We start from the raw sequence: 12,344 nt of genomic DNA on the forward strand, positions 1-12,344 counted from the left end.
AAGGAAGATTCCGTAAAAGTTCTTCATATCTGATCTCTCTCTCTCTCTCTCTCTGAAAGGGTATAATAAACACAGCGACAACTCCAGGAACAAGCCTAAGAGGCAAAGAGAGGGAGGGAGAGAGAAAAATCCACATTGCGGAAGCGAAAAATTTTCATTTAAAGCGATAAAAACTTTTATTACCACTACCGAAAAATGTGGAGAATGTTTTTTTGGGCCGCCTACATAGTGCCACAAATACACTCTCACGCACACAAATAAAGAGAGAAAGGAGGAGCAGCAGCAGCGGTAGCAGAAGAAAGAGGAGTCGAGTTATCTCCTCCGCCCACGATTCGGCTCGGTTTCCCAGCCACTTGTATAATCAATGTATCCATGCCGATGCCCTCTGCCTGGCCGCCCCACTTGGCCCCTGAACCGTGCCCCCTGACCCAGCCCCTCCACCTCCCTGCCTTGTCTTGTTTATGCCACATTTGTGTGTTTGGCTCCATTTATTGCATTTGCGGGGCTTGCGGTGTGATTTTCTGTTGTGGTGTGCGGCAACAAGGATTGGGGCAGAGCAGATACAAGACACCACCACCTCAAAGCCGACTACTTTCTGCTCCTGGAAAAGTAGTCCATGAGGATTAGCCACAGAGAGAGAGAGAGAGCGGCATAGCCCACTTTAGCCATATTTCATTCGAATATTGATTTTTGATAGGCAAAAAGCCAACAGCAAACAGCAATAAAGAAAATATCAATCAGAGAACTCAGGCAGTGCCACTTTCCACAAAATTGTCTTTAAATACAGTTTGAGGTCGAATTTTCTTCGAATTGGAAATGGAAAAACCCATTCAAAATGCTGAGCAAATATACAAAAAGTTGATTAAAATTAGGGAAATTGTTTACGCAGATCAAATCAATTACAAAACGGTAGAGATGATGGATAGATAGATTTGATAGATAAATAAAGATGTGTGGAAAGTGTTTGGCAAGAGTCTTTCTAAGGAGAGGAAAAGCTTTCAGGTTTTATTAATTTTCAAAATTCAATGAAAAATATTCCGAAAAAAGAGTCATTAGAAATGTATCTGTAAATGTATCTGGAATAAAATGAATAAATTTCTAATAAATTCCCTTCTTCATTTAAGCCTTGGTTTAAGCCAAATTCCCCTGAATCTCAATCAATAGCTCACCACAAAACTCTCTTGGGTGCCATCAAAAGGTAATGTCTTAAGCCCACAACAATAATCACAGCCAAATTGAATGGGTAATTGATCAAAACCCTGAGTTTGGCGGTTATCAAAGCCATTAAGCCCATCAAAGCCAAGGTGCACGACCTCCAGCCCCCAGCCCCCTCTACCCTCTCCCCGCACCACTCTTTGCTCGCAGATAAATGTTTCAATAACCAATTTACTTTCTATTTACGTTTATTGAATCGCTTGCCATGTGGCACACATAAATGGAGCCCCTCAACCCTCCCCGCCCGCCCCCAAAAACAAAAACGATATACGATGCAACGCGATGTGTATAAATTGCAAGACAAATACGGTTAAATAAATCTGCAGGCAGCACAGATTGCTTTAATAAATATTCGGAACGATGCCAGGCCATATCGTAGCCAGAAATGTGTTTACACAGACGCCCCCCCGCCCCAGGAGGCAGGAGCGAAGGCAAGGCCCAAGGAAAATCAACGACAATTTTCGAAACATTTTTAAAACACATTTAGAAAACAAAGAATGGGAGCCCAAACAATGTTAATGGGGGGAAAGGCAAAGGCTGGGTCAGCACAAGGCAGCAGGAGGGGGGCAGGCCAATGAGGAGCTAAAAGAAAGCGAAAAATGAAAGATTTTTCGACTGAAAGATACCTGGCAAAAGTAGGAGAAAGGGACCTCTGCGAAAGGGAGTATCCAGCCACAGGAATATCCGATAAGAGCAGGATTTTCCCGGCACCGTTCCAGAGCTCCACATATGACAATCGTTCTGGGCTGCCACGAACAGAACACACCCGTTGTCTTCTATTTGCAGAAGGGGTATACAAAAAATAGCCAAAGTCAAGTCAAAGCGGCCATGTGGCGTATGCGCAATCTTCGGCTTGTATCGTCCCGTGTGTGCCTTGCTGTGTGCTCTGCTGTGTGCCCTGTGGATAGCGCGTGCTGACACTTAATCTTCCAGCTGACGCAGATGCAGCTCAGGATATGGCAGTCATATATCTAGCCAGCTCTGAGCTTCCTAGGCAACGGATGTCGCCTGTTATCCTGCCCAACCAAGAGGCGAACAAAAAAGGCGAGTCACAGAAGCGAAAGGAAGCCAGAGCAAAGAGTGGCAAGGAGGTTTTAGCTTTCGCAGGCCAAAAAACTAAATGCAAAACGGGGATATTGAATGGGAAATGGAATGCCAAAGCGTAGATTGAATTAAGGATATGCCGGGAAGTGGAGCAGCAATAATGGAGGGAAATGCTGATACCTTTTTCCTATAGGGAGTGCTTTCCCTGCACTCATAATCGAATGAATTATTTCATCTTTGGTCTGCCACAAACCCCAGTTCTAAACAGCATATTCTTCTCATAGATGGTGCCATATTTTGTAGATATTGGGGCTGCTGGACCCACGCTGCGTATGAGTTATGAAATACATTTTCAGCAGGCAACTGCGACAACGAAACGCTCACGACTACGACTACGAGTACGAGTAGGTATGCTTCAAAGTCAGAAATTGATTTAAGTCAATTAATTATAACGAGCCATGAAGGCAGAACAGCTAGCCAACATGCTAACTGCTGCCCCACTCGTTACGTCCATCCATGTCCATCCCTTGGCCAACGTCACGTTTGTGGCAGCAGCAGTTGCCCATCAGCTTTGCGGAGTCTACTGTTTGTACCCTTTGAAGGGGGTATCCATGAGTGGGATGAGATGTTTGTAGTGCGGAAAAGGGGAAACAGTAGCTGGATGGTGATCTGTGAAAATATCCCTATTTTCAACGCTTCAGTAAAGCGCCATCTAGCGGAGTGAGCGGGATATAAAAGCCGGATTGGTCTTCGTGGGTGGGAAAGGAGGGCTTGCCGGAACTCTGGGAAGTATATTCCTTAAAATCCGCTTCTTTGGAAGTCTCAATCGAGGAAAACTTTGATCTGTAGATGGAGAGTAGATCTATAGAACTATAGAGTCTTTGGTTTGCATACATCTTTAGAGATACTTGTCCCCTATTTGTCCAATATAGTATGTATATTTTCTAGAATTTTCTATTTGGTATTTTTACCACTTTTCTTTCACTTTGTTGGAGAGTTTGGACTGGGAATACCCCGAGTAGCAGGTATTTTATGGTCGAAAGTTATGGAAAAAGCATTCAAACTTCTTATAGACTACGTTTTTGGTGGAATGGGAAGTGGGGAGTGGGGGCGGGGGCGATTGGGGGGCGGGGGTGCTGCTGGAAAATCATGAATGGTGCTGGGGGTTGGGTGGGGGGCAGGGCATGTAATCGTATTAAGCAAACGGAGCTGGTGCCACGGACTGGCACGTGTTTGACCAGGGGAAGGGCTCCACGGGTGCGACAGTGGACTACAGTGGGCTACAGTGGGCTACAGTGGGGGTGCTCGTACTTAAAGGTAATTGTATTTGTGCACTGCAAACATGGCGTGTTTTATTAACAAATAGAGAGGGAGGGAGCTAGAGAGAGGGAGGGAGCCAGAGAGAGAGGGAGAGTTCCAAAGAGAAAGTGGAATGTGTTTACTCATATGTCTTGTCAAAGACAAGTTAATTATTTTAACATGTGTGTGTACGAGTGTGTGCGTGTGTGTGTGTGTGTGTGTGTGTGTCCACCTATACATTGTGTGCCGTTGCCGGCTGTTTATTTTTGTCCATCGATTTTCACGCGCTCCACATAACACCACACACTGCCACACAGATACGAAACACACACACATGCGGAGACATAATCTGCATACGAAAGATCCTGGGTGCTTAAAAGACTTGGCATATTCCGGGCTTCATTATGTGTTGCCAACTTTTGGGCTCTTTTCTTGAAGGAACCAAGGACGTTCCAGTTTTCGCATAATTTTACGATTTTAAATAAGAAGGAAAGTCAAGAGATTTACTAAAACTAAAAAAAAAAATATTTTGAATTTTTTTCTGAAATATTAAAGGCCATCGAAGAAGAGCATTCCTTCATTGTAGTAGATTTTAACTTAGTTTAAGCCATTAAGTATTTACTAAACAAGGCTAATTCGAGTAATCTTTCAACCGACTTTTCGAATACCTACCTTCCTGAAATCCCCTTGAAATTTCCACCAAAACAAAGCGAAAATGCCAGCCGGAAAAGCTCTCTAAGATTCTGGCACTTGTCTGCTGTTGGCTTTTGAGTTTTTCCAAATATTTGCACAATATTTGTCAGAATTAATTAACAATATGAAAGGGAGAGACTGCCCGAAGGAGAGAGAGGAAAAGCTTTTTCCAAATTCCTTTCGCACCCCCCTCCCTCAGTTTTTGTTGTCTCAGCATATTTCGAGTGAACTTTTTTTTTTTTGCTGCAGTCGAGAGTCGAGAGGCATTTGTTTACTTGCCGTCGCTTTGCATAAATTCGCTTTAAATACAACAAACCGACAAGCACAAATCTTGACAGTTTAATTACAATTTATGCAAGCAAATTTCTCTGGCTTAAAAAATTACAAATAAACAAAAACAAACATAAGACGAAGAAGTAGTAAATTTAGTTGAACAAATATACTCTAGAAAAGTGCTAGGGAAACACGAAAATCCATCAAATGTGTAGGAATTTGGCTAGGAGCAGGGCAAATATTGAGTGAAACATTGTGTTGTTGGATTTCGTCAGCCATGGAAAAAACCAAGAGCCCTTGAAGCGTTTCGTTCTATCTCTTTCTGGCTGTATTCCTCTCTTCTCAAGTGATTTGCTCTTTCGCACTCCTCGTAGCTTCTTATCTCCTCCTTTCGACAACAACAACAACCCCAGCGCCATGCTAAACTGAGGGCGCACTCTCGCTCTCAACTATGCTCTCAGCAACATTGAATCTAAGCTAGACTATGTATATAGAAGCATCTATCTCTTCTCAAGTGATCTGCTCTTTTGCACTCATCTTTCCTGCTTAAGCCTCCTTTCGACAACAACAACCCCAGCGCCATGCTCAACTGAGGCGCGCTCTCGCTTCCGCTCTCAGCAACATTGAATCTAAGCAAGTCTATGTATATAGAAGCATCTATCTCTTCTCAAGTGATCTTCTCTTTCTCACTCCTCTTTCCTGCTTAAGCCTCCTTTCGACAACAACAACAACGACAGAGCCTTGCTCAACTCAGGCGCGCTCTTGCTTCCGCTCTTAGCAACATTGAGTCTAAGCAAAAGTATATAAGAGCAGCTATCGTTCCAGATCATATTTATTGAGTACTTTTCGCTTATTCCCTAACAAAATGGTAACATTATACCCCAATCTCCCACAAACATTTACCCTTCCCAACATAATACTCATTTACAACCCCTTGACAGCAAAGTACTTCCCTTTCCATAGATGGAACGCACAGATAAATACCTGGAAATCAATTACCAAAGAAGTTCCTACCTTCCTGCCCTCTTTGATGTTCAATTTTTCGATTACCAGCCCCTGCAAATCACCTCTTTTCGATGTCTCCTCGCACAACCATCCATCACAATCATTATTTGGCCATTTATCTTGGCAACTTTCTGTGTATCTACAGGAAAGTCCTTTCTCGAGTCTCTCCTGCGTGTAATTACCCCACCAGATTACACATTGCCTAACAAGGGCCCATTCATTAATGTCATCAAACCCTTGACGGCTACGGCTACAAGAGAATGGTAATGAAGGAGGACATCCAGCAGCAGCAGCAACAACGTCTTTCATTTCAGTTTGAAAATCTGCAACATTATGGCGACAGAGAGTCTGCAAATGGCTCACGTTAATGACAAATCCCCGGGGCTGCTCCTTGCCACCTTATCCCCCCCATTGGAGGTCCACAAAGTTGCAGTTTCTGCAAATGCCATAAAAACCAAAGAGAAACACCGGGTACAGCCGGAACAATAAAAACAGAAACATCTACAATCCGGAATGTCGCCGGCTCTCTTCTCTTGGCTTTGGTTTGGTTTCCTTGGGGCTGTGGGGGGGGGGGGGGGGGGGGGGGCATGAAAACGTTTCGGTTTTATGCGATAGTTAAAATTTTGTCCACCGAAAAATGTGTGCTGCAGGTGCATTCCAGCATTGCGGACGAGACAGTGAGGAAAATGGAGCGAAATGTGCAACACCAATCGTTGTTCTTGGCCAATTTCTCACTGGCATTGCATTGTAATTCCCAATTGGTTCTAGCACGAAGGTGGACAACATTTTGTTGGTGTTCAGCGTGGAATGGCCGTCCCTCAACGGCGGTGCCGCCGGCGGTGGCGAGGCGCCACTCAACACCATCATCGTCATCATCGTGGGAGGAGAACCAAACACTCGACAATGTCCTCTCTCTGTAACTTGAACAACTTTCAGGCATCTCCGGGCAATTCGAGATGGCCTCTTGATGCTCCCCCCCCACCCCCGGGCTGTTGGCTGCTCCACTTGGCTCTTGGCCAGCTCTGAGAGCTAGCCTTTCCGTTCGTGCTGTGTCGCTGTGTTTACAGGCTAAATTCATTCGTTCTCGGAGGCCGTCTCCTGTCGTCCATGTGATGATGCCTCTCAAACAGGTATCTCCTCCCTTGTGCTGCCAGGGCCATATCAGATATTGCTGTTGCTCTTTGTTTGTTCCCCTTGACAATGCAGTTGCTGATGGGACAACGAGAGGCTCATCAGCATCATCAGGATCTATTGCCCCTACTGTTTGTGTGTCCTGGCCTAGTTATATACGAATACGAATACGATGATTACTCGTATGTGTTTTAGTTTAGTGCCGAGTCAGTCAATGTTGCAACATCTTTCAGTTGCGAAGAACGAGACACTAATTTCCACTTGAAGATGGAACAGAGAAGGCCTTCCTTCCACCAAGATATAATCCGAGAACGTTATGACTGACGTTCTCGAACAATACTGCCACTCCGGCATTCGTATTGCCAGCAACTGCTGACCATTGCCCGGAGTTAAGTCGGATTTATGTTGATGATGCAGTCAAGTTATGGGGCGTTGTCCGGCTGCTAGTCCTGATCCTGGCCCCATCGCTCTCCGGGTTTTTTTTTTTTTTTGCTCTCCGTTGCCATGGCACATGTCCGCTGGTGCCTGGTGCCTGGCGTTTGGGTGCTTCGTCCTTAATTGACGTGCACAGTCCGTAGCTGGTTTCAATTTTGAACTTGTCACGAGAGCTGTCTCTGCATTTTCAGCGGCTACCATAAAAAATATATATATACATATATATTTATTCTCTAGTCACAATCCCAACGAAAAAGAAGAGAGGGGGGTGGGGGGGAAAGGGGGATAGAAAAAAAGAGTTCAAAAAATTGTTGTTAACTTTCCTGCAGCTTACTGCACATGTGACTGGGATTTCTCTACTCCAAATCCCTCTCTGTCCAGCGTTTTAATAGCTAAACAGGCAAGTGCCCAAAAAACCCCAACCCCCAAACCCCAACCCCTCCAAACCCCCCTACTCCAAACACATGTACGACGTGTGTGCGATGTGTGTACAAGTTGTGGGGTTTATTTTGACACATGTGTGACGGGCGAACATCTGGGGGCCATCCAACAGAATGAAACGAAACGAAACGAAACGAAATGAAATGGAAAGCCAGCCACATGGCGGCATTATGGATTAGTTGAGCATATTCAGATTTCTGTGGGGACAGGACAAAACGATTTTCAACTGGACAGAGATTTCGGGAGTTTAAGGGCATTGTTTATTCAAGTGATACCCGAGCTATAACTCTTTTCGAGCGATTACTGTAGCTACATTTTGGCAGAGAGCGATTTTGGCGGTATGCTGTATGCTGATGAAAGGTCTAAAATTATCTTTGTAGGCAAACATTTGACAAACTGAATTACGAGTGGCGCAGCGCAAAGTAAATCCCTTTAATTGTTTGCTATTTTCACTGCCCACGGTAGACGGTAGATAGCGGCTGTGCTTTCGTCTTTCTATGCAGTCTTCTCCGTTTCGTTTCGTTTCTACGCTTTGGCATCGAGTTGTTCTCTCGCGCTCTATCTCTTAAGCTTGCGTTCGTGCTCGGCTTAGCAGCAGCCCCGAGCCGCTCTGCTCTGCCGCGCTGCTCTGCTCTGCCGCTCTGCTTCTGCCAGCCACTGTCGCCGGCAAAATTCGTTCTTCTCTCTCTCTCTCATCCAACATGACGTCAAAGCGCTCTCAGCAGTGCTGAGCGTCAACATGACGTCAAAGCGCTCTCAGCAGTGCTGAGCGACAACATGTCGTCAAAGCGCTCTCAGTCGGGCTGAGCGTCAAAGAAGACCCGAAATTTCACGGGCACGGGCAGTTCGGCAGCTCTTGCAATTGCAATTGCCGATCATACAAACAACATATGTACATTCGCTTACCAATAAATGTACATACATATGTATTGAACCTTACATGTGTAAATCAGAGAAAAAGCTCATTAGCTTAACAAACTCCATATTAATTTACTCTCGCTACTTGGCTCATATCGGCGTTAACAAGCGGAGCAAGTGAGTCGGCGGCTGGCGCAAGAATAAAGCGACTTTGCAGAGGCTTGCCCGGCTAGTATTTTCCCTAAAAGAAGTCCCTTCCCTTTCCCTAATATAATTCGCTTTCGATCTGAAGACTATATCAAATAGAAACCATATTAAAATCCTTCGATACACCAATAAAACCATAGAAATTTCAATTTTTTGGGTTTATAAACATTTAACCAAGTCTAAATAAAGTCCGATCGCTTTCGATCCAATCGAAAAGGCAGTTTTTGTGTGAATTCCTTTCTAGCCTCAAAGATAATCCCTCCAAACGTTGCAAAATAAAGTTATGTATATAAAAAACACCCTTAAAAACCGTCTGCCAGCCTTTCTGGTTGAAAAATGATGTGGCAACAAACCCATTAAAACATTTAATTGCCGCAGTTAAAATCTTAATCAGGATGCACAATATCTAACCAAATTGTTGAGCAAATAATTTCCTGAATATTCATGAAGTTTTCTCTTTGCTTTTTCTTCCAGACTGCAAATTGAAGTGGCTGCAAAAATGTGAAGCAGCAGAAGAGCAGCAACGAGAAGGAATAGATAAAATAACAAGGAAAAAGATAGGAAGGAAAGAGGGGAAAAAAATCATAAACAAGAATGCTGAGGATGCGAAGGCGACGCAGATTGCATTCAAGGAGCGCCGCACTAGGATAACCAGGGAGAGGTGGAACTGGACGTCGACGTCGACGTCGATGTGGATGTGGATGTGGGGATGTCCAACGGAACACAAACAATTGTTGGGGACAAACAATGAGAACTAATAAAGCACTTAAGCGGATAGACGAGCAGCAACAAGGACAAGGACAAAGACATTCGACTGGAAGGCAGCTCAAGGAGCAGCAACAGCATCAATCAAAAGCACTTTTCAGGACCCACTGGGCGTATGATCAACGTGATTCAGATTGATAAACAGACAATGGAGGAATCGCCTCAAATGAGACGCGAAATCGGTCGCAGACGTCCCCTTCAGATGCAGCTGCAACGGCCAGACGTGGGGGAGGAGGGGGAGCAGGCGAGAGAGGATGCCACACCGCTGACAGCCAACGGTTGCACCACCACGGGCCTGACTGCCACCACACAGAAGCCACCATCAACAGCAACGGATATGCAACGAAACCACCTGCAAAAGATGCCAACGACAAGAACCACAGCAACAGCAACAACAGCAACAACGGCAACAACAGCCACAGCCACAGCAACAATAGAAAAACCAACGATAAAACCCACTCCAAATACTCCATCGCAAACGGCAGTATCCTGCTGCCCGGAAACAGCACCAACTTCAAGATTAAACTCTGCCTGGACATTAAGGATATTAGCAAAGTGCGGCAGCGGCGGCGGCAGCTTCCACTCCAGACTGCTGCTGCTGCTCGGCTTATGCCTGGCCCTCCTGGTGGGTGGCGGCCAGGCCGGATTTGCCTGCCTCAGCAATCCCTGTGTGTTTGGCGTATGCATCGACGGCCTGAACAGGTGAGTTCTCCCTGAACTTTGAAGGCAAAGCCATCCTTCGGAGGGTTAGAGATGGGAAATCTTAAGGCAAGAGTCGTGACTTCCGGCTGGAGGGAAAACAAGGAAATCTACCTTAGAAAATAGCCAGTAATCCAAGTAAATCTTGGAAATCGAAGAGATCTCTTCAGAAGATTGTTTTTTCTTTATATTGGACATCAAAGGGCCTTCCGGTATTCGTTGAAGCAGTGGAGAACTATAGAAAGAAAGTTTTCTTAGAATATGGACACATTTCATAAACCAATCGAGGCCTTTGTCCCCCAACAAACCTGTAGTAGGTAGAGGCATCTTTTTGGGAGTCATAAAACTTCTGACTATTGAAGACCCAATCTTCAAGGCAGGAAGAAATACATTTTCTGTGTTCGCATCACCACAAACTTTAGAAGATGATGAAAAGAGACAATTTCAAAGAAATTTACCTTAAACTAATATAGAAAAATGTTTTAAACTCATTTAAATACTTCGAAGGATACCGCTAGTGCCCAATGGAATAATCTGCATGTCCTTGCCATCGATACGCTTCTCATTAGCATAATTCCGAGTGGAACCCTGGCGATAGATCAGCCTGGGTCACGCTTCCATCCCTCTCGACCAGGTGGTCATCTCGGGAGGGAGGGGGGCCAGAGCCTTGGTGCACATTTTGTGCTTATTATCGCCGGGACAGCCAGGACCAATAAACCCCGTCCAACACATTTCGAGTGGCAATAAACTTGCGCCACTTGAGCATCCAGGAACCAGGAGTGTTTCCAGTTTAAAATTCCCATTCCATGGGAATCCATACCTTTTTTCCATATGGCCATCCCTCGATGGCCGGCCCAACATGTTGATGCCGCCACTTTGCAGGGAAATGAATTTCCCGCAGATATTCCCCATCGCCTACACACTCCCCCCTCCACCCTGCTCCTCATCCCTTAGAGTTTTTTAATGCATGCCCGTTTAAATGGGGTTAAGTTGCGGCCACTCCGAGTGTGTGGCATGCTGGGGGAGGGGCATGGGGCATGGGGCATGGGGCATGGGGCACAGCCGAGTGTGTTGAGTGGGTTTCAATTGCACGGAACTGGAGAAATTATTAACTGGCCTGCCCTGAGCCAAAGTGCATTCTTAATGCGGTAAATTTACTGCCAAGAAATACATAAGCCAAGGGATTGGCCAAGTTTTCATTATTGGATTTTCTTCTTTTTTAGTTGGGCAAAAAGGAAATGAAGACGGGGATAGAGAGGAAGAGATTTCGAGTGGTTTTGTGGGGGTATGGGGGGTATTAAATATTCATAAAATTCAATCAGTATTAAATATAAAAGAAATAATAAAATATTGAATACATTTTATTCTAAAATCCTCCTAAAATGCAGTAGTATTTATGCCGAAAATAATCATTATTATAGGAGGAATATACAGACATTATTTCCAAATATTCCAAGGCTCAAACATATTCCATAAATAATACCTGCTATAATTATTCGTTTCCTTAAAGTTTGAGTATTCAAAACACTCTGAAAATTGATCTCAAAGTTCCAAGAATATCTCAAGAAATCCCAGAAGTATTACCCTACAAAACCATGCCTCAAAAAACTATAAAAGTACGAGAACCCCCCACACAAAAAGCCGCAATTTGTGTGCAAATTTAACTGAAGGACTCCCCCGTTGCATGTTCAATTTTCTCGAGTTTTTTTCAACCCCGCCTCCCCCCCTATCAGGCAGAAAATCCCTCAGCAAAGGTAATCCCCGCAAATCTATTCAAAATAGCACTCAAATCTTCAAATTCAAATCAGGGAAACATTTCAAATTGCTGCACTTTGAGGCTTAGCTGCCACATACCTTGGCCCCTCCTTGCCACCGCCCACCACCGCCCCATGGCCAATTGCACAAACAAGTCGGTGGCAGATGGAGAGTCGAAGATGTAGCTGTACGGTGCTCCATCTGTTGGACCCTTCCTCGCTCTGGACTGCCATCGCTCTTCTTGACGCCATTTATACGACTAAGTAACTGGCATTTTATTTTTCTATGCTCTCCTCGCGACCGCTAATCCCGCCACCCACTGAAGGAAAAGCGGTTAAGATATGTTGCTGCAAGTCAAATGCGAAAGAAGCGAGGGGGGGGGGAGGGGAGGGGGGGACAGCGGATGGGAAAGTTTATGTGCTGGCAAGCGGAATTTATAGCTGCAATTAAATTTAACATGATGCCATGAGATTTAAACGGATTAACTGAATAGTTTTCGACCAACTTGGAAGTTTCCAGACGGA

General features: G+C 44.9%; 2 protein-coding genes across 3 annotated transcripts in view; one reads left to right on the forward strand and one right to left on the reverse strand.

The window, feature by feature from the left end:
• The window catches only part of LOC6589455 (MKRN2 opposite strand protein), a 73,331-nt gene that overhangs the window by 14,422 nt on the left and 46,565 nt on the right, over window positions 1-12,344 (reverse strand). The gene's annotated exons all lie outside the window — the stretch shown is intronic.
• LOC6589452 (protein eyes shut) overlaps window positions 1-12,344 on the forward strand; it is a 70,092-nt gene that overhangs the window by 10,258 nt on the left and 47,490 nt on the right. The window contains exon 2 of the mRNA XM_026988374.1: window positions 9,076-10,068. Coding sequence (XP_026844175.1) covers window positions 9,482-10,068 — 587 coding nt within the window. The 5' untranslated portion in view covers window positions 9,076-9,481. The remainder of the gene's footprint in view (window positions 1-9,075; window positions 10,069-12,344) is intronic.

The sequence above is a fragment of the Drosophila persimilis genome, unplaced genomic scaffold (genome assembly GCF_003286085.1).
Source record: "Drosophila persimilis strain 14011-0111.01,24,50 unplaced genomic scaffold, DperRS2 tig00000191-arrow-pilon, whole genome shotgun sequence".
Lineage (NCBI taxonomy): Eukaryota > Metazoa > Arthropoda > Insecta > Diptera > Drosophilidae > Drosophila > Drosophila persimilis.